The 26,402-nt window shown below is 40.5% G+C and overlaps 1 protein-coding gene across 5 annotated transcripts in view; it reads left to right on the forward strand.

Moving 5' to 3' along the window:
- The window catches only part of DOCK8 (dedicator of cytokinesis 8), a 216,620-nt gene that overhangs the window by 130,785 nt on the left and 59,433 nt on the right, over window positions 1-26,402 (forward strand). For all 5 annotated transcript variants that reach the window (XM_079111989.1, XM_079111985.1, XM_079111986.1 and 2 more), the window contains 10 exons: window positions 391-508; window positions 2,623-2,693; window positions 3,750-3,888; window positions 4,489-4,590; window positions 6,752-6,847; window positions 7,493-7,727; window positions 9,303-9,467; window positions 13,213-13,382; window positions 15,677-15,772; window positions 18,745-18,840. In XM_079111989.1, the coding sequence (XP_078968115.1) occupies window positions 391-508; window positions 2,623-2,693; window positions 3,750-3,888; window positions 4,489-4,590; window positions 6,752-6,847; window positions 7,493-7,727; window positions 9,303-9,467; window positions 13,213-13,382; window positions 15,677-15,772; window positions 18,745-18,840 (1,288 nt within the window). The remainder of the gene's footprint in view (window positions 1-390; window positions 509-2,622; window positions 2,694-3,749; window positions 3,889-4,488; window positions 4,591-6,751; window positions 6,848-7,492; window positions 7,728-9,302; window positions 9,468-13,212; window positions 13,383-15,676; window positions 15,773-18,744; window positions 18,841-26,402) is intronic.

The raw sequence follows: 26,402 nt of genomic DNA on the forward strand, positions 1-26,402 counted from the left end.
GAATAGGAGGAAAAAAATAGAAAGAGAAAGAGTAAAGTCAGGGCATGAATTTGGTTTAAAATGAGCTAAATCTTTGTTGCCTTTTTATCTGTGTATCAGATCTACAATCACCTCTTTGCAGATTTCAACATTCCAAGACATTAAGACTCACTAATTGTCTGCAGACACATCTTTCTACGGAGCAAAACAAATTATTGGTTTTTATCCCTTGGCTGCAGCTGATGAGGAAGAATCAACAGTAACTCCACCCTCCAGCAATAATTGACATCTGAAGGGGAAAATTCCATTAAAATAATTACTCTCTGAACATTGGCCTAGGTACTCAATGAAGAACTCAGTAAAAATTAACTCTAGACCTTATGCATTGGTTCTTTATCTTTTCTTTTCCAGAAATCTTCTCTATGTCTACCCACAGAGACTGAACTTTGCTAACAAACTAGCATCTGCCCGGAACATTACAATAAAAATCCAGTTTATGTGTGGAGAAGATCCTAGCCACGCTATGCCGGTAAACAGGGGGTAAAATTTGCTTCACAGCAGGTGAGAGGCACTTCCCTTGTGAGACCAGATGGGCAGAATCCAGGGCTCATCCATGTACAAATTATTGTCTTCCAGGGAAGCTCTACTCACCATGTCTGGGGACCTTTCCAGCTAGTCCAGTATGGTTCTGAGAATAATCGCAGGAAAACAGGCTCAATCTAAATTGAAAGCCTCTTTCCTAACTTACTCCATGATGAGCTATGAAGTGTTAGAAATGCATATCATTTTAGAGGAATGAAAAATATCATAAAGTCTTTTCATGCTACCCATAGGACCACGCCACTCTAATAGCCTACAACATGAGTAGATGGGCTGGGTTGGGCACAGTGACACTTACCTGCTGTCCAAGCAACTTGGGAGGCTGAGGCAGGAAGATCACAAGTTTAAGGCCAACCTCAGCAACTTAGCCCTGTCTCAAAATTTAAAAAGGATTGGGGTGTAACTGTTAGAGTCCTTCTGGGTTCAATCCCCAATACTAGGGGAAAAAGAGAGAGAGATGAGTTCAACCTCTCCACCATGTTTTCTGAATGTCTCCATATATGCACTGCATTACATACTTATGCAAACAGACCAAATCTACTGATTAATATAAAGTACTGCCTAGTAATCATAAATGCACACCACTCAACACCTTTTAGGGGGATGGCTCTTCATCCTGAGGCAAAATATAAATCAAATAATAAACTATAATACAATGTTCTCCAAAGAAGTCAAAATGCCAGAATCTGTACTTTTAAACTACCTGCTACCAAATGAGATGGGGGATTAGCTTAAATTATTTTTCATAAGTCATAAAACTCAGGTAATATACCTTTCTTCTGAACTCAGGGTATAGCTCAATGGCAGAGCACTTGCCTAGCATGTACCAGACCCTATATTTAATTCCCAACACTGCAAAAGAGTGTTTTCTATTGAAGTAATTTTCCCCAGTACTTTCATTCCTAAAATATCTACTTTTAAAAGCCTTCCTCCTAATGTCCTACCTATCTGATGCAAGGTGTCCTCTTGCAACAGTGGTGGGGAAGGAGGAGGGAAAGAGGAGGGAAGGGGAAAAAAAAGTGTCTGGAGGAGGACTCCCTTAGTCCTCTCTGCCCAGACCCCTGGCAAGTCACCACTAAGGGCTGCCAGGTACAGTTAGTTGTGCAGATCCTACATGTAGCCAAGATACTCAGCCAAGGGGTAAGTCGGGTAAATTCCCACCAGTTCTCCACTCACCAGGCCCTGGCACCTGGCATAGGGGTCACCACATCTACAGGAAAGAAACTTTGTCTTGGCCCGAAGATGACCCCATGTGTGAAATCATATGCCTTCAGGGCTTCATAAGACCCAAGGAAGTATCTTTAAATATATGGGCAGTGCAGTGGAGATCGGGACCACCCAATGACCAAGACCATAGCTTTGGAGGGAAAAAGAACCTGGATCAGGGATCTGTCATGGGACAGAAGTATGTGACTGCCCTGTTGTACAGACCTCTGGGAAGTGAGGCAGGGGGAAAAGCACACTGGTTTTCCAATCTCACAAAATTGTGTCCCTTGGTCACTAATATAGGCCCTCGGAAGCCAGTGTTCTCTGCATGGTCAGTTTTGGTACCAGGAACTGAACCCGGGGGCGCTTAACCACTGAGCCACATCCCTAACCCTTTGTTGTATTTTATTTGGAGACAGAGTCTCACTGAGTTTCTTAGGGCCTTGCTTTTGCTGAGGCTGGCTTTGAACACATGATCCTCCTGCATCAGCCTCCTGAGCCTCTGGGCACCCCCCCCTTTTTTTTTTTTTTTTTTTTTTTTCACTATTTTTTTTTTTTTTATTTTGAGACAGTTGCTTAGGGGCTCACTAAGTTGCTGAGGCTGTCTTTGAACTTATGATCTCCTGCCTTAACCTCCTGAGTCACTGAGATTTCAGGCATGTGCCACCACACCCATAGTCAGTTCTTTTGTCCCTTTAGTTGGGTCAGTTGTAGAACTCTGCACCCTTAATTTATAAAATATAAAATGAAACCAGAGCGTCTTACTAGCCCCCTGGTAGTTGATTTGAATATACCCAAAGTCACTGTTGATTTTGTCCATTCTATGTTGGTGAACAGGTCATCTTTGGAAAGTCCAATGGGCCTGAATTTCTTCAGGAAGTGTACACAGCCATTACATATCATAATAAGTAAGTTTATTTCCGAATTCTAAATTTATGGCAAGATTATTTCATTATCTTCTAGTTTTTATGAATTTCCCAAGTGATTCTTCCTGACAGTTTTTACAATTTAGGGTGTAAATAACAGAGGAAATTTTTGCCAGTTTCATTACTCTCTTGGCCATGCAAATTTTTCACTATCAAATAAGACTAGGAGAAGAAAATATCTTTAAAAATCTAATACAAATTTGACTTTTTTTTTTTGAATCTCAAATCCTTATATGAGACAAAGAGATTATATAGGGTTAAATAAGGAAATACATTTTCTAACTTGCTCTGAGATTCCAGAAGTGACCAGAAGCAAAATCCAGCTCTCCTCGGTCATCTTCTTATCTTCTGTATATGACTTCTCACCTGCCCCAGAGCCTGCTTTAAGTTCACCAGAGCAGAAATGGAACTCTCATAAGTATGAGAGTAAAATGAACCATGGAATAATATTTAAACGGCTATTAACATTTTATCGGATGGGATATAGGGCTTGATCCTGGCCTGATAACCCAAACCCATTTACATGCTTCATGTAAACACAGGCCACGCTTGGTGTAAGGGTTAAATGGGGTAAGGTGCATGAAGCCCTTAGCAAAGTGTCTGGGCCTCCCTCATTCACTAAAACTGACTTCCTTTTCTTTCCTGCATCCTTCATTTTTTTTCCTCCAGTCCTTTGATGAGAGCAGCCTCATGCCAGGTCCTAGTCTTGGAGTAGAGATGAAAAAAGAGGTCACAGCAGGACTCTGAACCTCACCCTTTTTTCAGATTACATTGTTGGGTTTTTCCATTGTATGTGGAAATTTCTTTTTCCTTGACAAAGCCTTTCATTTGTGAGCAGTTTTATGGAAGTGAAGTGTACCCAATAACAAGCTTGGTCTCAAGGACATTTCGCTCAGGAGCAGAATAATGTCAAATGAAAAGGCCTCACACCATGCAGACTAACTCAGGAGCAAAAGGGCCCCTCACATTGCAATTTATAGTCAGAGAAGTCATCCTTCTTGCTAAAAGTTATTTGTGTATAATGTGCTTTTGAAACAGGTCTCCTGACTTTTATGAAGAAGTGAAAATTAAGCTCCCTGCTAAACTCACAGTAAATCACCATCTCCTATTCACCTTCTATCATATCAGCTGTCAGCAGAAGCAAGGAGCCTCCGTAGAAAGTCTCCTGGGATATTCAGTGAGTTGCTTCCAACTTGCCAATTCACACTGCAGTGCTGGGCAGCCAAGGTCCCTGTAGAGATAAACAACTAAATTCCTTTCACTTGCTTTATTCCTGTCAGAAGTAGCAAAAATGTGCTAAACCAGATTATAGGAAAAAGCTGAAATGAGTTGACTTAGTAAATGACAGATTTTACAAATGGAAAGTTACTTGGTGATAGCTACTGAAAGAATATTCATTTTTAAAAAAAGCATTGCAATGTCTGTTCTTTCCAAATTTAATATATGTGCTTCACACATAGAACTAACTCTTTTTCTTTTTTATTCCTTTAAAAATATAAAAGGTAAAATGAACATTGATGTTCAACACACACAAACATTGGTTATAAAGAAAAATGCTACTACTTTGGCTTTGAATGCAGTAAATCATTGATATTACCATCTCAGGAACTGTCAGGGAATTTAAAATGCAAAGAACTGGACAGAAATGACTGCCAAAAAGAGACCTGGTCAATATCTAATCATTGTTTAGTTGCATTTGATTATTGTGAGCCAGATAAATTGCCCAAATTATAGGCTATAATAAATACCACTTTATTCTTTGCATCATCTGTTTCAGTGGCTGCCAATTCTCTTAAATGAACGTCTTCAAACTGGATCCTACTGTCTCCCAGTTGCCTTGGAAAAACTGCCTCCCAACTACTCCATGCATTCTGCAGAGGTAACCAGCAAGGAGCCATCAGCTGGTTCTTGTCTACCATAGTCTTCGATCACTTCCCATTCCCTTAAATGTGACTAAGGATGCTCATTGTGTTTTCTGGAGTGCTCATCTCTCAATACACAGTGTTTCCTGAGAACACATGGTTCTGATAGGATGGGAGACATATCTGGCTTTGGAAGACACCTCATTCATTTAGATGCCACCAAATCAGAATGTTCAGTAGATGCAACCTGTACCCTCCACAACGCTACCTTGGGTTATCTGAAACAAAGGAATCCACTGAATAATGTATTCTAGATGAGGAGACAAGTTGAGTCCACTATTGATAAACAAATGCTCCCAGAAAGGATCCTTAGAAAAGGTTTCCAGGCTAGAATCTTCTCCTATAGGTCAGTGATCCCCAGGTGGAAATTGGAGTTTTTACTCCTCTAAAGAACCCAGCACCAACAAGCTTCTTCCTTTCCTGCCTCCTGTACTCCCTCTCACCTGTGCATTCTGCCTGTGGTGAGCCCATTTAAAGAGAGCCCCACAAACTCCAGTTCCTGGGCTTCTCAGTCCCTTTGGTTTAGGTTTATATCAGCATATTATTTACATCAGAGTATTATTTTGAAGCAAGTTCCAGATATATCATTTCACTTATACATATTTTAATATGTATCTTGAAAATAAGGGCTCTTTTTTTAACCTTCACAATACCATTTTCATACCTTGGAAAATTAACAATAACTCCCTGATCTCATCCATATCTAGTGAGTGATCAAATTCCCAATTATCCCAGTGAGATCATTTATTTTTTACACTTGTTTATTTGAATCGGGATCTAAATGGAGTCCACATATTGCTGTTGGTTGATGTGTTTTTCTAAGACCATTTATTCTAGAGATCCTCCTTTCACTCTTGGATTTTCCTTTGGGTTTCTAAGTTGAAGAATTTCCCAGGGCATTGAATTTAGATCTGACCTTTACAGCCAAGTTTCTTCCCAACTCCTTTGCTACCCACCCCTTTATCCAGGCTATTTTCCTCTTATTGTCTTTTTCTCCTGGAAAGAGGCATCTTTTACCCTGGCCATAGGCTCATGCCTGGCTTCACACTAAAACTGCCCTCCTCACAGTCAGCTGAGGGTCAGCCTGAGTGTGTTCACAGGTGTTCCCTGGTTGCTCTTAATGACTCGGACCCAGAGCACCATGCAGAAGCCCTCAAAATCACTTTCTCATCATATTCTAACTCCCAGTTATCTTATAAAGCATAGAACAAATCTGAGTTTTGTACACAGACAAATTTGGATCCAGAATCTGGATTAGGCCACACTTGGTATGGACATGGGTGAATTACTTGCCCTCTCTGAGTCTCAAAGATGAAGCCAAGTCTATTATCTGCCTGTAAGGCTGCTGTGAACATGAAATGAGGTATTGCCTGTTGAGTAATAAACTTAATGCTTAGTAAATGTTAGTTCCTTTTCCTACTTGACCCAAGTTTCCCGCCCCGACCCCTGTGGTGCTGGGGATTGAATCAGGGCTTTGTGCCTGTGAGGCAAACACTCTACCAACTGAGTTATATCCCTAACTCCCAAGATTTTTTTAATAGATATACCCCCATCACTTCCTAATATCCTTCATATAACTGCACTGTCCAATATGGTAGCTACTAGTAGACCTGCCAATGTATTGACAAATAACTGATGGAAAAGGGGCTTTATGAGTAAGGTAGAGCCAAGTAGGACTGCTACTCGGAAACACTTTGTTTATAAGAGAAGTCATTTCCAGTATTCGAATGCGTTAGAGTTTCATGTCTTGTGTAGTTACTCTACACTTTGTCCCGACACTCTTGATTCATGGGAAAATTACTTACCTCAATTGCTAGAATCAAAGATCATCAATGCTGGATGGGAGTTTAGGTACAGATCATCCATTTCAACCCTCTCCTTGCTACATGAGAACATTAAAGCCCAGGGAGTGATTGACATGTCAAATGAAAATAACTAGTTTGGTGCAGAATTGAACTTGAACTCAAGGCTCTTGACTCCAAGTCCACTTGCAATAGTTTTCTGGGAAGTTTTCTATCTGTCGGACCCCAACATTTAAGTCAAGTTGCTGTGCACTACTTGTCAGCAATCAGAAAAGGGCGTTGGATTGCTAATCTTTTCTTATTCTTCTTTAAACAGAAAGTCCCTTTACAGAATCCTCCCATCAAGTGGGCTGAAGGACATAAGGGAGTATTTAATATTGAAGTGCAAGCTGTTTCTTCTGTTCACACACAGGTAAGGAACGCCAAGGCCAAGTCTGATGAAGAGGGAGGTGCAGCAGAGAAACCTTCAAAAGACAGGCCAATAAAAGACCAGTGCAGGTCTTCGTCTGTGGATTAAAAAAAAAAAAACTTGATTTCTTTGTGGTGACTTACAAGCCGACTGATTCAGTTTTCATTTTCCCTTTAAAGGGGAAGACCGTAGGAGAATGTCATGTGTCTACAAGTTGGGTACCTACTCTGTAGCTTGAGAAATTTTGTGGAGAGAAATTTTTTATCTGAAAAGCTTTTCTGCTATTACCACCTTTCCTTTTGTGCCTTTGCTGTTGTACCAGCTTTTTTAGAAAAATTCCATCCCCCCTCCTTTGCCTGCCACTGAGTTAGGCATCTGCTTAAACCTCTCTTTTGCATTTACCTACTGTGACAACCTTTGCTTACAGAACACATCAGAGACTAAATTATTTTTTCTTTAATTAGTAATTATTGAGAGGTCCTATTTTGTTCACTTTCTTCTACACAGAAGTTCATTACCTTGCTCTGCTCTGGAACACTGGCTCAGACGTTGGGCCCATACAGAGCTGTTGGATTGTCCTTATGGATCTGTGGGTGAGCATTGCTGGGATAAGACCCCATGAGTGTCCTCTGCCTTTTTTCTTCCTAGGACAACCACCTGGAGAAGTTCTTTACTCTCTGCCATTCCCTGGAGAGCCAGGTGACCTTCCCTATCCGTGTGCTGGACCAGAAGATCAGTGAGAATAAACTGGAGCATGAGCTGAAGCTCAGCATCATCTGCCTCAACTCCTCCCGCCTGGAGCCTCTGGTGCTCTTCCTGCACCTGGTGCTGGACAAGCTCTTCCAACTGTCCGTGCAGCCCATGGTCATCGCTGGCCAGACAGGTAGAGGCCTGTGGGACTAGGAGGAGGCATGGGCGGGCAGGGTCAGGCCAGGGTAGATAGGTGGTAAAAAAAAAACATAGTTTTCCAGAAATCCAAGAACAATGTGCTTCCTTTGCACTTATGACGAGCGTTTAAGGGAAGTCAAGTGCAGTGCTGCTGCTTCTTTTTTTTTTTTTTTTTTTTTTTTTGAGACTCAATGCATGTTTACAAAGAAAGAAAAAGAAAAGAACATGAAAATGGTATTCTAAATATCATAGCTTTTTTCATAAACTTCATTGAATGATTAGAGGAAGGCTTTCAAATTTCATTTCTGACTGGGCACAGTGACACATGCCTATAATTCCAGCAGTTCAGGAGGCTGAGGTAGGAGGATCTTGAATTCAAAGGCAGCCTTAGAAATTTAGGGAGGCCCTATGAAACTCAGGGAGGCCCTAAAACTCAGCAAGACCCTGTATTTAAATAAACTATAAGAAAAATGTGGGATGTGGCTCAGTGGTAAAGCACCCCTGGGTTCAAGCCCTGGTACCCAAAAAATATCCATTTCTGGTAAACTGGTGGATTTATTTTAAGATTTTTTTTTTTTTTTTTTTTTTTTTTTTTGCTTTCTTAAAAACTGAGTGTTTTCTTTGCCATCAAAGTCAAGGCACTTAATCTCCAAGAGTTTATTCACTGTCTACTCTGTTTAGCAGTATGGAAGGCACAGTGTGCAAAGACAAAGTATGAGAAGCATATCTGACCTGGTAAAGGGTTTCAGTCTTCAGAGAGACTGAGTTTACCACTAGAAGCAGCAGAGAAGCATGTCATTTGGATTTACTTAAGCCCTGTACTGCACAGCTCCACAGGCTTCAGGAAGGGGGGAATCTGTGCAGAGCATTGAAGGATCAGTGTAGATGGAAGCCAGGAAGACTTTCCAGGTGAGGACAACAGCCTGAGAAGCCAGGGAGGAGAGGAGAAAGCAGACATGCAATGGAACAACACGGCAGCTGCCTCACTGGAAAGGAAGTTGAATTTGAGCAGAAACAGGCACAGGGCTGGATAAGTAGGTTGGAGTCAACTATGAAGGGCTTGGAGCACCAGAACAAGAGCATACATAGAGTAAACCAGTAGTTTGGGCCCACCATGGGGAATGACATAACACACATACATTTTTAGATCAGACTGTGTAGGAATCTGTTATGCAACAGCACATCTCAAATCTTAGTAGGCTCTCAAATCCCTTGGGCAACTGGTCAAAATGCAGATTCTGATTCAGCAGGTCTGGGTGTGGCCTGAGACTCTGCATTTTCCCAGGCAATACCAATAATGCCAGCCTGCAGGTCCCACTGCATAGCCCCAGTTTACAGCAGGGTGTACAGAGGAAAGACACCCACCCGCACGTGTCTTGGTCCTGAAAAGGCATTATGCTGGCCAGAGGCAGTGAATGGCTGTGGTGAGCAGAGCCAGGGCTGGAGCTGGCTGCAGCTACCCTGGCCCAGGCTCACTCCACAGCCTGGCTAAGGTGATCAGTGGTCAGTACTCACTGTTGCTAGCTAGAAGAACATTCACCTCAGGTTCCTATTTCACTTGATTCCTCAGCCAACTTCTCCCAGTTCGCCTTTGAGTCCGTGGTGGCCATCGCCAACAGTCTGCACAACAGCAAGGACCTGAGCAAGGACCAGCACGGGAGGAACTGCCTGCTGGCTTCCTACGTGCACTACGTCTTCCGCTTGCCAGAGCTGCACAGAGACTCGCCCAAGCAAGGTAGCCTTGTCCGTCTAATTGCCATGTAATTCAAAATCAATTCAAGTTTGTTTTTCAGAATGCAAAATTCATGTAAGTCCTGAAATAGAAAGTTTCCTTCTAGATTTTTCTTCCGCCCTTCCTTTCTACCTCTTTTTGTGCTCTAGACGCCTATTTTGTTTGCTTACTTGATGATCTTTCAGTGTTCTTTATCCAGTTGCTAATTTATGATTCAGTTGAGGATTTCTTTTTAAAAATGCATGATATTCATCTATGAATAGTCAAAAACAAACCTCACTGACATATAGAACTATAAGGCACTAAAAAAAATTTTAAGTAAAAGAATTGAACACCTTGATCAAGTATGATTCACATACTAGAAAAATAAAAATAAAAAGATGGAGAAGTGTTGACTAATGCCTGGGATTCTAAAATAATGTCTATCCATTGTCCGTGATATCAGTGGTTCTTAAACTTTTCATTATTAAAAAAATAATTGTTTTTTTTTTTTTTAGTTGTAGGTGGACACAGTACCCTTATTTTATTTTTATGTGGTGCTGAGGATCGAACCCAGGGCCTCATGCATACTAAGCAAGCACCCTACCACTGAGACACAACCCCAGCCCTGCTATTCTTCTAAATTATTTACATAGGTTATAATCAACCAGAACTTTGGATCAGCACATGATATAATAAATAACATCAAGTTCACCAAATTCCATATGTAAATAAACTTGGTGCTTTATTAGTCCATGCAGCCTTATTTCACATAAATCTGTAGTTTCAGTAGTTTTTTTATTTTATTTTTACAGACCGCATTTTGATTCACTTTACACAAATGCAGTACAACTTTTCATTTCTATGGTTGTGCATGATGTAGATTCACACCATTCGTGTAATCATACGTGTACATAGGGTAACGATGTCTGTCTCATTCCACCATCTTTCATACCCCCACCACTTTTCCCCTCTCATTTCCCTCTACATAATCCAAAGTTCCTCCATTCTTCTCTCGCCCACCCACCCCATTATGGATCAGCATCCACATGTCAGAGAAAACATTGGCCTTTGACTTTTTGGAATTGGTTTATTTCATTTAGCATGATATTCTCCAATTCTTTCCATTTACCTGCAAATATCATAATCTTATTCTTCTTTATGACTGAATAATATTCTGTTATGAATATAAACCACAGTTTCTTTATCCATTCATCTCTTGAAGGGCATCTAGGTTGGTTCCATAATCTAGCTATTGTGAATTGAGCTGCTATAAACATTGATGTAGCTGTATTACTGTAGTATGCTGATTTTAAGTCATTTGGGCATAAACACAGGAGTAGGATAACTGGGTCAAATGGTGGATTCATTCCAAGTTTTCTAAGGAATCGCCATACTGCTTTCCAGAGTGGCTGCACCAATTTGCAACTCTACATTTGCAATGTATGAGTGTGCCTTTTTCCCCACATCCTCGCCAATACATATTATTGCTTGTGTTCTTGATAATAGCCATTCTAATTGAAGTGAGATGAAATCTTAGGGTGGTTTTAATTTGCATTTCTCTAATTACTAGAGATGTTGAACACTTTTTCATATATTTGTTAATTATCTGTTTTCCTTCTTCTGTAAAGTGTCTTCCCAGTTCCTTAGCTCATTTATTGACTGGGTTCTTTGTATTTTTGGTGTAAAGTTTTTTAAGTTCTTTATAAATTTTGAAGATTAGTGCTCTATCTGAAGTGTGCATGGAAAAAGATTTTTCTCCCAGTCTGTATGCTCTTTTTTCACATTATTGATTGTTTCCTTTACTGAGAAAAAGCTTTTTAGTTTGAATCCATCCCATTTATTGATTCTTGCTTTCATTTCTTGCACTTTAAGAGACTTGTTAAGGAAATCTAGTCCTAAGCCAACATGATGAAAATTTGGGCCTACTTTTTCTTCTATTTGGTGCAGGGTCTCTGGTCTAATTCCGAGGTCCTTGATCCATTTTGAGTTGAGTTTTGTACAGGGTGAGAGATAAAGGTTTAATTTCATTTTACTGCATATGGATTTGCAGTTTTCCTAGCACCATTTGTTGAAGAGGCTATCTTTTCTCCAATGTATGTTTTTGGCACCTTTGTCTAGTATGTAGTACCTGTATTTATGTGGGTTTGTCTCTGTGTCCTCTATTCTGTACCATTGGTCTACCTGTCTATTTTGGTGCCAATACCATGCTATTTTTGTTACTGTTGCTTTGTAATAGAGTTGAAGATCTGGTATTGTGATGCCTCCTGCTTCACTCTTCCTGCTCAGGATTGCTTTGGCTATTTGAGGTCTTTTATTCTTCCAGATGAATTTCATGATTGCTTTCTATATTTCTAAGAGGAATGTCATTGAGATTTTAATTGGAATTGCATTGAATCTGTATAGTGCCTTTTGTAGTATGGCCATTTGACAATATGCCTATCCAAAAGCATGGGAGATCTTTCCATCTTCTAAGGTTGTCATTAATTTCTTTCTTTAGTATTCTATAGTTTTTATTGTGGAGGTCTTTCACCTCTTTTGCTTGATTGATTCCCAAGTATTTTATCTATTTTTTTTTTTTTTAGGCTATTTTGAATGGACTGGTTTTCCTAATTTCTCTTTCAGAGGATTCATCACTTATGAAAAGAAATGCAATAGATTTGTATTGATTTTATATCCTGCTACTTTGTTGAATTCATTTATTAGTTCTAGAATTTTTCTAGTGGAGTTTTTTGGATCCTCTAAACATAGAGTCATGTCATCAGCAAATAGTGACAGCTTGAGTTCTTCTTTTCTTATTCATATCCCTTTAATTTCTTTGGTCTATCTAATTGCTTTGGCTAGTGTTTCAAAGATGATGTTAAATAGAAGTGGTGAAAGAGGGCATCCCTACCTTGTTTCAGTTTTTAGAGGGAATGCTTTCAGTTTTTATCCATTTAGAATGATGTTGGCTGTGGGCGTAGCATAGATAGCCTTTACAGTTTTGAGGTATGTTCCTACTATCCCTATTTTTTCTAGGGTTTTGAGCATGAAGGGGGTGCTATTAGTTTCATTAGTTTTAAAAATCCAGTATAGACTAATTTTTGAGAAATATAAATAATTAAAGGTGAAAACATTCATAAATTGTATATGCTTGTCCTCATAAAATTCAGGTGACTCTGGGTTTGTTGTTGGTTTTGTTGTCGTTGTTTTTGGATTCTGAGGATAGACCTCAGACATGTTCTCTGTCACTGAGCTATACCCCCAGACCTTTTTATTTTATTCTGAAATATGGTCTTGCTAAGTTACCCAAGCTGGCCTTGAACTTATGATCTTTCTGCCTCAGCCTCCCAGTTTGGTGGGATGACAGGTATACATCACCATGCCCAGGTCAACTCTATGGATTTTTGAATCTCAGAAAACCTTACTCCATGAATTATAAAGTTATCACCATTTAAATATTGATCAATTAAAAATAGCCATATTTAGAGCTTCTCTTAAGAGATCAGAAGCTCTGGCAACCCTGGGTTCTGTTTCCCCTGACATAGGAGACCGGATATGAGGCGTGTGTTTCTAGTTCACCACATTCTCATCACTTCTACTGCCTCCTACCTCATCTACTTCCCCAAAAAAGCCCCCCTCCCAAGTTTTTGGCGGTAAGACTCTAAGTTTAAGGCCTGATCTGGTAGGTTTTCATTCCACTACCTACCCTATCCCTCTTCAGTTCCTTCGCAAGGTCTGTAAGTGACTCTGGTCCTCTATTGACATGTCTATGCCTGGTGGGACACAGGCGGGCCCACTGCCATCCCAGACCCTCGCTACCACACATATGGACGCACGTCTGCTGCTGCTGTGAGTTCGAAGCTGCTGCAAGCCCGGGTGATGAGCAGCAGCAACCCAGACCTGGCAGGGACACACTCTGCAGCTGACGAGGAAGTTAAGAACATCATGTCTTCAAAGGTAGGAAAAATGGCAAACCCTGGAGGTAACGCACGATTTCTCTTTTGTTGTGTTTTTCTTTGATGCACGCTAAACACTCATATTAACGAGCCGTAATATGAGGTTTCCATACATGTATACATTGTGTGATGATCAAGTCAGGGTGTTTAGCATATTCATCACCTCATACCTTTATCATTTATTTGTGGTGAGAACTCTCAGAACCTTCTCTTCTAGCTATTTTGAAATGTTCAATACAATGTTGTTAACCATGGCATCCTTTGGAACACTAGAGCTTGTACCTTTTATCTGTAGATTTGTGAAGGGTTTTTTTTTTTTTTTAATATTTAACTAGAATTTGGAGAACTAACATAAAACCAGCTATGACTATGGCCCACTGTGTTGGTCAGATACTTAATGCTCCACTTGAGTGACTAACCTTCATCTCTTTTGAACTGATGGATTCCATTCTGAAAGATGTAGCAGCAAGACTGGAACTTAAAGATCTGCTTAGAATCAGTTAAAGTGGGAGGAGATTGTTAGGGCATAGCTGGTTTAGCCACATGGAAACAGTGAATACAGTGAATTTTATTTTCCAGCTTTGGGGTCTGTGTGCTGACATACCCTACAGTGGGGTCCTATGCAAGCCACCTGCCCTTGGCCTCTATCCTCCTCCTGCAGAGGTCCTGACCTCTGGCTGAACTTAAGAATCATTTATGGATCTTTGAAAACGTACTCCCAGAGATTCTGATGATCAATAATTTAAATCATATGAAATTATTGATATGCCACCCTTTTTGACTTAGAAAATCAACACTGAAGTTGGCTAATAGCAGTTTCTGAGCGTTGATTAATATATTTTCTGGATTTTTTTGAGCCAGTTGTGAAACAGACGTTATTAAAAAATTAAATTATATAAACTTACATTTAAATATGTATATTAAAAACAAAGGTAATCAGTACAATGTGGTATCCTAGATTTATCTTAGAACATAAACAGGACCTTAGTAGAAAAACTGATGAAGCCCAAATAAAGCCTGTGGTTTAGTTAATAGTAATGCACCAGTGTTAATGTCTTAGTTTTCCAAGTGAACCATACTGTATAATGCATTATGTACATTAAAAGAAACAGGGTATAAGGCATAGAAGAGTTCACTGTACTACCTTTGCAACTTGTCTGTAAATGTAATAATAATAGTAATATAAATAATTATTCCAAAATTCAAAGTATACATTTAAAATGTAGTACTCACCCCTCATTTCTTCCTAATCATTTAACTACTTTTTATTGTCATTTGTGTTTGTGAGATTATTCATGTCTATCATATCTGTATGGTGGGAATACTGTCTAATGATTGGCTGCTGCAGTTTCCATCCCAGCTCTGCATTTCTGGTAATAGGTTGAAATTAGCCATGATGGAACTATATGTAGCATGTAAATTAACAAATGCAGCAAAATGATCCCTACCACCCAGAGCTGGTTTTAAATGCTTGCTGTACACCATGCTTCAAACTCATATTTAAGGCTCAGTAAGGAAATGATCGGCAGTCATTTTTCTCAGCCTTTATCTTCATAGTTTCCTCTACTGAAAATGAAAATATTAAATTTCTACATAGACTAGAATACTTTTTTTGTAGCAAGGAGAGAGATTTTTGTCTAACCAAAAAACTAAAGCACGACCATATCACAAGTGATTTTTGACAATTTGTGTTTAAGAGATTAAGTACAGTACCATGCTAAACCGCAGAGAGGCACTGTTCTCACATATTTCTGCTTTCCCAATAAATTCACAGAATGTTAAAGGAACTATTTGGTATCTGAATCCAGCTTGTTTTTAGCTATAGGATGCTACACACCAAATTATTAACGGTGATTAACTTAGGAACAAGTGGAATTAGGTGTGAATTTACCATCTTTGTTTTGTATTTTTACATAACAATTATTTTATCTTTGTAAAAAGAAAAAAATAAGAAATATATTAAAAATGAGTTCTGAGCCTAGTGTGGTGGTGCACACCTGTAATCCCAGCAACTTGGGAGGCTGAGAAGATCACAAGTTTGAGGCCAGCCTCAGCAACTTAGTGAGGCCCTAAGCAACTTAGTAAGACCCTGTCTCAAAATAAAAAGGAAAACGGGGCTGGGGAGATAGCTCAGTTGGTAGAGTGCTCACCTCCCAAGCACAAAGCCCTGGGTTCAATCCCCAGCATGAAAAGAAGGAAGGAAGGAAGGAAAGAAAGGAGGGAGGATTTCCAGACTTGCCTTCCCAGTGTGTCAGTGTCAGTTAGTTGACTATTAAGTCATGGTTTATGTTTCAGATTGCTGATCACAACTGCAGCAGGATGTCTTATTATTGCTCTGGCAATAATGATGTTCCAGGTTCAACTGCAGCCCCAAGGCCAGCGAGCAAAAAGGTACTGAGCAATTTGGAGATAATCCCAGGACAAGGAAGGACTAGCCTGGGCCCTGCATTAAGATTGAAAATAGGCACTATTAAAGTGCTCTCCAGTCTTGTCCCTGCCCAGTTAACACACACACACACTCACAATCACACTTTACAACCCCTGTCCCTTATCCCCCATTTTTTGATAACCCAACTGTCCATTAACAACATAATAGTCCTCCAACTCAACCATGCATTAGAATTACCTGGAATGCTTCTTAAAACTCATTGTTAGATCCTACCCCCTGAGTTTCTGATTCAATAGAGCCAATCATTTGCATTTCTAACAAGTTCCCAGCTAATGCTTCCAGGGACTACACTCTGAGACCTATTGCATTATCCTCTTTTTTAGTGGAAAGTGAGCTAGGAACAATTCATCTGTGTCAAAAATGAATGGCAATAATTAGATACAATTATTTCAATACTATTTAAAGTAATCTGAAATGCTTCCTCATAATTCTCTATAATCAGCCTCACTTCTGAGTTCAGAAACTTTACAAGGTGTAGAATTTCTTAGACCATAAGAATTCCTTAATCATAGCCAAATCAGGGTAGTTTAAGGTATAGAGGGGCAAAAGCTGTCAAGCTAGCCATCTGATAAGTTTTCCCCTCTGCTAGGCTAGAGTCTCACCATTATGGTAGCTTCTTAAGGTCTATAATGTCTTTCAAGACCCTAATTCAAATGTGAATCTGCTAATTGCAAAGAGTAACACAGGCAGCCATTTGCAACAGCTAATGCCACAGAGGAAAGTTTGTTAAACAGGCAAGGAGGGGATGAGCCTCCACACAGCTTTCTTTGGACTAGAGGAAAGATGAATCATGGGAGACACTGCCAGGGCCTGCTACTGAAGACTGCAGTGGTCCAAGCACCATTCATTAGGGGAGAAGTACCAGGAGTTAATTATAAAAGAAAAAGTGAAAGATGTTCTTAGGCTAAAAACAAATTTGTCACCTACCCTAAACTTTAACATTAAGCTGTCATAGCCCCTTTGTAGTGACTGGTCACAAGTACCACCTTCCTTCTTAAAGAATATTTGCTTACATCCTGACTTCCTTGTAACATTTCCTGTTTGGTTTTGCAATTGCCTTATTTTGACCTGAAATGACCACAGGAGAATCATTTCATTGCAGGGGGAAGTTTAATGTATTTCCTTAATAGTTCAGCAAACCGGGTTTTGTGACTTGGTTATTTTTTATAACCTCTGGAGCAAGGTGTTCTTGTAATAATGCTGCCTGGTAAGCAGCAAGCTGCATAAATTACTTTAAGAAGCAGCTTATCCTTATGTAATCTCTTCCTGCCATAAGACTCTGGCAGTCAAACTGACCTATTTACAGAGGCTAACTTGGAAACTGGTGGAGAGTGTCTTGCTCACCAGGGGAAGATAGAGGTGTGACCAAGTTATATTGAGTGCACAGTTGACCACCTGCTAGACTAACCCTCACTCGCACACCTCTCCCATTTGGCAGAACCTCACTTAAGACTCAAAAGAGCAAACAAGTGTGTTCACATGTATGAAGATTATTAAGCTTTGACTCGCCTGCAAAATGAAGTGAGACCAGTTCATGAGCTAAACCAAATGGGGATGGAAGCAGAGATGACCCAGACATCTACACAGAAATTCTCCACTTGTCTCCTTTCAGTTTGACTAAGTAGCTCTCAAATTTTAATATCCATAAGAATTGGTAAATTGCCTTGCATGCATACTGTATTCTATGGATAATTTAAAGGATCGTTGAATGCAAACTTAATTGTAATCAATTTTTGCTTTAGGCTGACTTTAAAACTTAACTCCACATCAGGATGTGATATTAGGGTCTTCATATAGTTTTAACTTCCTTAACCACTAAACAATAAAAAAAGAGCTCATTCATCTGTATTTATTCTAGGTTCTGCAGAAATAAGATGAATGAAAGCCACAGAAAATTCCCAGATAGTACTTTTGCCTTTAGTTAGGGTTTACCCAGGACTGAAGGGGGTACCTGAGATGCAGGACTTTCCAATTTGAGACTAAGATAGTATCAGGCCAGCTATGATGAGTTTGTAGCTCCACCTTGAGTCCTAAACTGCTTCCCCATCAAAACCACTGTCAAGAATATTATTAAGTATCTAGAGAAGTTGAAGAATGGGAAAGATGGGAAAGGTAAAATTCTGCTCCATTTACTGTGGAGCAGACAGATGACTTGAAAGGAAGTAAAGACATAAAGTGGAGCTAAGGTATGTTCCAAGCATCTGACTCTGGGAATGAATTTGTGGGTTCAGGCTACCAGCATGTCCCTCAGTGCAGAGGATCCTCTCCTCAACCCATCTGATCACATTCCCACCTGAAGCCATGGTGGGAGTATGCAAAGATAAATTATCCAGTCAGGAAGGGATTTTAGACACCACCTAGATAGTGGTCCCCAAAGTGTGCCTCTGAACCAGTAGTATCAGTGTCCCCTAGGAACTTGATAGAAATGCAAATTCTCAGACCCTGCCCGAGACCTAGCATCTCTGGGAGTGATGTCCAGTCATCTGTGTGTTTTATTTATCAAAGACACCAGGGGATGCCGTTATATATTCAAATTTGAGAATGGTTGCTACCTATCAACTGATTTTATGGATGAGAAAACTGAGTACGAAGAGAGGAATGGTTTGCACGTGGTCGAACTCTCCACATGCAAGCCATTCTGCTCTTTGTACTCCATGTCACCACTTTGATCTACTACCTTAGAATGCTTCCCCCATAGGACAGAGTTTCGCTCACAGGCTGAGTGCATTCCTTCAAACCTAGCTCTCCTGCACAGTGTCGACATCACCTCAGGTTATTTCAGCACTGTCTGGCCATTCACTGCCGATGGCCCAGGACATCTAGGAATTAACGAGCTATCAGACTGGAAAAAAGAAAGGGGGTGTTGGTGAGTCATAGCCTGTCGTCACAGCCTGGTTTTCCTGATTGTTGTCAGCATTTCCATGAGGAGCTTGCCCTACAGATGGTGGTCAGCACGGGGATGGTGAGAGAAACCGTCTTCAAGTATGCCTGGTTCTTCTTTGAGCTTCTGGTGAGTCTTGCACGTTTATATCTGTGTTCTATAAGGGCTAGAGAAAAACATGTCAGAAAGGCAGTGAAGTTTCCCATTTCAGGAACTGACACCTTGCTCACCAAGTTGCTCCTGCTGAAAACCTGGGGTTGGTCCTTGAAATGTGACTCTCCTCACATCCATCTTCCACAGAATCACATTGATTCTGCTTTGAAAATCTGCCTCCAACCTATCGCATCTCAGCCTGTTCCCCACCTGCCAAACCACCGTCATTGATCACATGCCTCTTGCAGTAACTTCTTCTTTCTTCCTCGGCTATCCACCTTTGCCCTCAGCCCATCCACCCTCCACAGGGCAGCCAGTGTTGAACAGACTGTGGTGCTCCTCTCTTTAAACCCCTTCAGCAAGTTGCAGTGTACTGGGAAAAAAAAGTACGAATTTTTAACAAGACTTTACAAGCCCTTGTATGATTCTGCTGTTTTCCTCCATTTCTTTCTTTATCTCATGATGTATCCCCCCCCTTATCCAGCTACATGGTTCTCCTTGTAGTTCTTGGAAGGTATCAAGTTCTTTTTCAGCCTCAAAGCCTTTTCTGGGTTCTCCCACTAGTTCCTACCTTTTGTTCCCCCTCCCCATCCCCCACAAACACACCCTGTTTTCTTTAGGCTTCAGCATAAACATCACCAACTCCAGTAGCCCCTTTCTGACCACCTTATACCATAATATGTGTTCTACTTTATCATTCTCCTTTTAAACACCCTGTTTATTTCTACTTATCACTTAACCCAATTTGTAACTGTTTCTCTGTCTCACCTACTAGATTTCTAGGATTGGGATCAGTCTTCTTCATTCCCCCATCTCTAACCAAAGCACTACCCCAGATCCCTGCCAACAGAATCACATGGGGGTGCTTGGTTAAAATAAAGCAGATTCCTGAGCTTTTGTCTAGAACTACTAAATAAAATCAGCAAGGATAGAAACAGTAGTGTGCAGTTGTCTATCCTCCCAACTGACTTCTAAGCACACCTGCAATCCACCAAGTCACACCACCTCTGCTCTGTAAGTCCTAAATAAAACTGAGGTCTTTGAAATGTGTATCCAACCAGCACAAGCATTTTGCATTCTAAAAGCCAAACTGGTTAAGGTGAATGGCTGCAGCTCACAAGTCCTGGTACAAGATCACCAGCAGTGGGACATAAGCTCTGTGCTCTGGCAGAAAATGGAATGGTCACAAAACTACTCCCCTCTTTTTCCTTAAGGCATGAGAAGTATTAAAATCAACACTCAGTGACCTGTATGTATATCCTGCTCCTGTTTACCCACCTCACCCATCATTAAGCTTCTCCACAAAGAAGATTCACATGGGTTATGATCCATCTATAAACAGTTTATACAAATTATCCTGAGTTCAACTGTCAAAATTGCAGATTTAAAAAAGAAAGCATGAAGCAAAAACTGAATTTGATCTTGGAGAATCTCATAGAAGAAAGTCTCAAACAAAACACAGCATTCCAACGCCAAGATGAGTTGGAATTACTCATATACTTGAGCACACTTCATCTATTCTTCTTAGATATTATCTAATACTTATACACTACAAAGCACTATAGTTGTTTGACCAAGTAACCAAGTCCCTTGGACAGTGTTTCTCAAGCTCTGCTATGTGAGCATTCTAACAGCATCTCTAACGACTCTTTAACTCATCCTTGCAACTTTATTAAAACCCTGTGAGAAGGTTGAGGGTGTAGCTGAGTGACAGAGTGCTTGCCTAGCTTGCATGAAGCCCTGGATTTGATCCCCAACACCACAAAAAAATAAATAAAAATAAAAATAGGGTGTGAGAGTATCACATACCAAGCACATACCAAGACTGAGTAGGGATTTGCTAGCTGCTCTGCCAGTGAGGTACAGAGCTTCAGTTTCCAACTCTGAAGTCCAGATTCCTTTCTTCCACCACTTTGCCCCCTTGGGAAGCTCAACCTTACAAATCATCTTCTTAGGCTAATGTATTGACAACATGGAAACCATTTGCATTCAGGAGTCAGTCCACTTTAATGCAGTACTACATTGTTATTTCATACCCAATAATCCTGAACTCAGTATTGCTAAGTCTGAGTGAATCCACAAGGCACCATAGAGATGTTTTGAAGACCAGTTTGCATTCTCTGTGAGTGTAAAGATGTCTCCTTCATATAACCCCAGTAACAGCTGACATCTCTGAAGAACAAAAAAAATAGCATCCAAAGTATGATGATCATCTTATCATCTTACTATATATATATATATATATATATATATATATATATATATATGGACACACAATGTGGCAGGTACTGTTTTAAGCATTTTGAAGCATTATCTTTTTTAATCCTCATGCAACATTTGAGGCAGGAGTTTTCATTATTCCCAATATACAGACTGTGTTGGAGGAAGGATGATAGCCATAAGGAGGGTCTCCAGTCTTCAGCAATACTGCTTCACTGCCCCTAACTGCAGGGAGCCAAAAACCATGGAAAAGGTGAAAATTGCTTTTGATCTTGCACATCTATTTACTAGGACTTGGTGGGCCTCAAAGAAAGAGGAAAAACTAAAGCTAATAACCCTCCTTATCTCCAGGGAGCCCCTTATGCTAAACAGATGAAATAGCTGGGAAGAAAGCTGCAAATTTAAGCACTCTGATGGGGTTGGTCAACTTGGAGCTCAACCAAGGCAGTAGTTACACAGGGCTCAGCAGGCTATATACCCTGTCAGGGTCCCTGCAGAACAAAGTTGGAGATTACTCAGCAGGGTCAACTGAAAAGCATTTATCCAAAGGCCTCTGCCCAGGGCGTACACATGGTTACAGGAGTCAGTAAGGGTTGGTGAGGCATACAATGTGCAGCAACTGCCAGAAGACTTTGTCTGTCCTAGCTGTAAGGAATGAAGAGTAGGGAACAATGTAACTGGGGCCTAGAGAAAGCTGGAGGCAGAGAAGAAGGTCCACACAAAGGTAGTGGCACCTTAGGAAAATGTTGCCACCACTAGAACCACACTGTGGCAGGGATTAGGGTGGGAGGAGTGGCTAACGCCCAAATCCCTCTGTTCTCCCACCCCCTGGTTCCCTGCTGGTACCTCCCATTGCCAACTCCAACCAGTAGCCGAACAAAGGGTAGGGGGCCCTCTCCAGAACATAGAGACATCTTCCCAGTATTCAGAGGTAGGAATTTAGGATGAGAAATTTAGCTGGGGGCTGTGACAGAGGCACATGGAACCTCTCAGTGCCCAGACAGAACTTTGCAAGAAAATTGATCTCAGACAGGAAACCCAGTCTTTCATGTGTTGTTATGTACTTACCTGACTGATGCCCAGGACATTACTAAAATCCCAAACAGTTTTTTCCCCAAGCATCTTGAGAAGAAAGAAACAACAGCTTCCTTGGCCTAGCCAACAACCTGGGTAGTTTACACCCTCCAGTTTGTGTTGATGGCCAAGCACTAATGAACAACCACTTTGTCATGAGAGCTGTTGAATACAACCCTTGGGTGAATTTCACACTTAGCTAATGAATAAGCTCCTGTGCTTCTGGGAACTGCTGAGCCAGACCTTGGAGACCCAGAGGTAAATGGGTGACCTAGTTTACTCACTGAGGACATGAAGTTCTGCATTAAGGAGTTCTTGAAAGCTACCCCTACTTTGAATGGCCCGCAGAGGCCAATGTGGGAGAAAAGATTTTCCTGCCTCACCCCACCCTACAAATAATGAGCCACACATCCACTAGTATTTCTGCTGCGTGTTCTTCTCTGGAGACCAGGGACACAGTAGCTGGCAAGTGCTGACAGTCTGGAAATAGGCCATTATTTGGAAGCACGGTATTGTGAGAATTATTTATTGGTTGTGAGATGGCCAAACTCTGCAGGAAGGAGCCGAATGCAGCTCTAAAAGCCAGGGAATCAGGATTGGGGTCACTCAAACAAAAAGGCCTTGTCTTCCTAGGTCCCTGGTTAGCAGTGCAATGAGAAGGTGCTTTTATCAGACAAAAATGGCGTCCGGTACCCACCTTCATTCAAGTCCCTCACCAAGTACGTATGTGTGGCTCCCTGGGATGAGGACAAGTCTGTGGGTCCTAGACCAAACAGGCCCCTGTGGTGAGGAGAAACCATGGTTCTTATACTCAATTTTGTGTGCTTAGTTCTTCCCCAAGCTGGTCTCAGCATTATCTGAAAACATGAAATATAAGACCACCTCTCTGTTTTTCTCTTCTTATTTTGCCTTCTCTTTGTCTTTGTCTCAGTGCTAGCAAAAATCACCAGTCCTGCTTTCTGAGATACAGAAATCTACTGTTTTTTTTTTTTTTATTGTAAACAAATGGGATACATGTTGTTTCTCTGTTTGTACATGGCGTAAAGGCATACCATTTGTGTAATCATAAATTTACATAGAGTAATGTTGTTTGATTCATTCTGTTATTTTTTCCCTTCCCCCCTCCCACCCCTCTTTACCCTCTATACAGTAGTTCCTTCCTCCATACTTGCCCCCCTCCCTAACCCTAACTCTAACCCTAACACTAACCCTTCCCTCCACCCCATTATGTGTCATCCTCCACTTATTAGCGATATCATTCGTCCTTTGGCTTTTTGAGATTGGCTTATCTCACTTAGCATGATATTCTCCAATTTCATCCATTTGCCTGCAAATGCCATAATTTTATCATTCTTTATGGCTGAGTAATATTCCATTGTATATATATACCACAGTTTCTTTATCCACTCATCAATTGAAGGGCATCTAGGTTGGTTCCACAGTCTGGCTATTGTGAATTGAGCAGCTATGAACATTGATGTGGCTGTATCTCTGTAGTATGCTCATTTTAAGTCCTTTGGGTATAGGCCAAGGAGTGGGATAGCTGGGTCAAATGGAGGGTCCATTCCCAGTTTTCTAAGGAATCTCCACACTGCTTTCCAGAGTGGCTGCACTAATTTGCAGCCCCACCAGCAATGTATGAGTGTACCTTTCTCCCCACATCCTCGCCAACACCTATTGTTGCTCGTATTCTTGATAATCGCCATTCTAATTGGGGTGAGATGGAATCTTAGGGTGGTTTTGATTTGCATTTCTCTTATTACTAGAGATGTTGAGCATTTTTCCATATGTTTGTTGATTGCTTGTAGATCTTCTTCTGTGAAGTGTCTATTCATTTCCTTAGCCCATTTGTTGACTGGATTATTTGAATACAGAGACTCATCAAGGAAAGAAAATTTCAGACCAATATCCTTAATGAACATCGACGCAAAAATTCTCAACAAAATTTTAGCAAATCGCATACAAAAACATATTAAAAAGATACTGCACCATGATCAAGTGGGTTTCATCCCAGGGATGCAAGGTTGGTTCAACATCAGGAAATCAATAAACGTAATTCACCATATTAATAGACTTAAAGTCAAGAATCACATGATTATTTCAATAGATGCAGAAAAAGCATTTGATAAAATACAGCACCCCTTCATGCTCAAAACACTAGAAAAAATAGGGATAGTGGGAACATTCCTTAACATTGTAAAGGCCATTTATGCTAAGCCCATGGCTAATATCATTCTAAATGGTGAAAAACTGAAAGCATTCCCCCTAAAAACTGGAACAAGGCAGGGATGCCCTCTTTCACCACTTCTATTCAACATCGTTCTTGAGACTCTGGCCAGAGCAATTAGACAAACCAAAGAAATTAAAGGGATACGAATTGGAAAAGAAGAACTCAAACTATCCCTGTTCGCTGATGACATGATTATATATTTAGAGGCACCTGGAAATTCCACCAGAAAACTCTTAGAACTCATAAGTGAATTCAGTAAAGTAGCAGGATATAAAATCAATGCCCATAAATCCAACGCATTTTTATACATAAGTGATGAATCTTCAGAAAGAGAAATTAGGAAAACTACCCCATTCACAATAGCCTCGAAAAAAATAAAATACTTGGGAATCAATCTCACAAAAGAGGTGAAAGACCTCTACAATGAGAACTATACAACACTAAAGAAAGAAATTAAAGAACACCTTAGAAGATGGAAAGATCTTCCATGTTCTTGGATAGGAAGAATTAATATTGTCAAAATGGCCATACTACCTAAAGTGCTATACAAATTCAATGCAATTCCAATTAAAATCCCAATGATGTACCTTACAGAAATAGAGCAAGCAATTATGAAATTCATCTGGAAGAATAAGAAACCCAGAATAGCTAAAGCAATCCTTAGCAGGAAGAGTGAAACAGAGGGTATTGCAATACCAGATCTTCAACTCTACTACAAAGCAATAGTAACAAAAATGGCATGGTATTGGTACCAAAATAGAAAGGTAGATCAATGGTACAGAATAGAGGACACGGACACAAACCCAAATAAATACAATTTTCTCATACTAGACAAAGGTGCCAAAAATATGCAATGGAGAAAAGATAGCCTCTTCAACAAATGGTGCTGGGAGAATTGGAAATCCATATGCAACAGAATGAAACTAAACCCATATCTCTCACCATGCACGAAACTAAACTCAAAATGGATTAAGGACCTCGGAATCAGACCAGAGACCCTGCAGATTATAGAAGAAAAAGTAGGTCCAAATCTTCACCTTGTTGGTCTAGGACCAGACTTCCTTAACAGGACTCCCATAGCACAAGAAATAAAAGCTAGAATCAACCACTGGGATAGATTCAGAAATCTACTGTTAATGCATAAAACTTCTCCCATCTAGTTCTCAGGAGGGGAAGTGCAACTTCCAGGGCCATTTCCTTTTGCAATGATTCACTAACATGAACTAATTCAGAATGTAAGTACCCATCCACGAGGATTCCCGGTCTTTCCCATCCGACTGTTCCTAATGGCTTCAGCAACTTTCAACAAGGATAAGACTTAACCTCAGATGATGTCAAAGGGGGTTGTATTGACCCATGAATCTCTTGGCCCCAAGAAGTCCAAAAAATAAGTATGGTCTGGATTTGTGGTAGTCACTGAGCATGTTACACCAGTCACCAACTGATACATGGATAGATAGAACTATAAGTTAGACTTATAGAACTCAAAAGGTATTCCAGAATTATCTTCAGAAATAATCTTCTAAATAGTGGTTAAGTTTCCAACTAGCCAACAAACTCCTATTCAACCCATAACATAGCTTAAATTTATAGAAGTAGAAAGTAGCCTGATTGTAAACTATGGAATTGTTTTTGGAAAAGCTGTGTTCTCCGTTTCATCTTGAAACTCAAGACAGGAGAGACATTTCTTCCTTATTCTCTTTACCATACTTCTAGGAGCAGAAAAGATTTCAGTTCCCACTCAAATCAGTCTCATAAACAGTCCCTTTCCCTGTCCTGTGACATGCACTGTGACAGTCATGCCTGCATGGTCAGGGAAGCCCAGACACACCCTTCCTTCCAGGACGGAAGCCATGGAAGAGAGACAGATCTTCTGACACTGGAGCTAAAGAAGAAAGCTCCTGACTCTGTCAGCAGCAAGAAGGGAGTCCCTGACTTGGGGTCAAGAAGAGGACACCCTTCCCACCTCCTGCCTCTATGGCAACCACTCGCCTGTCAGAAGTATTTGTAGTCC

Source organism: Sciurus vulgaris (assembly GCF_902686455.1).
Source record: "Sciurus vulgaris genome assembly, chromosome: 15".
Lineage (NCBI taxonomy): Eukaryota > Metazoa > Chordata > Mammalia > Rodentia > Sciuridae > Sciurus > Sciurus vulgaris.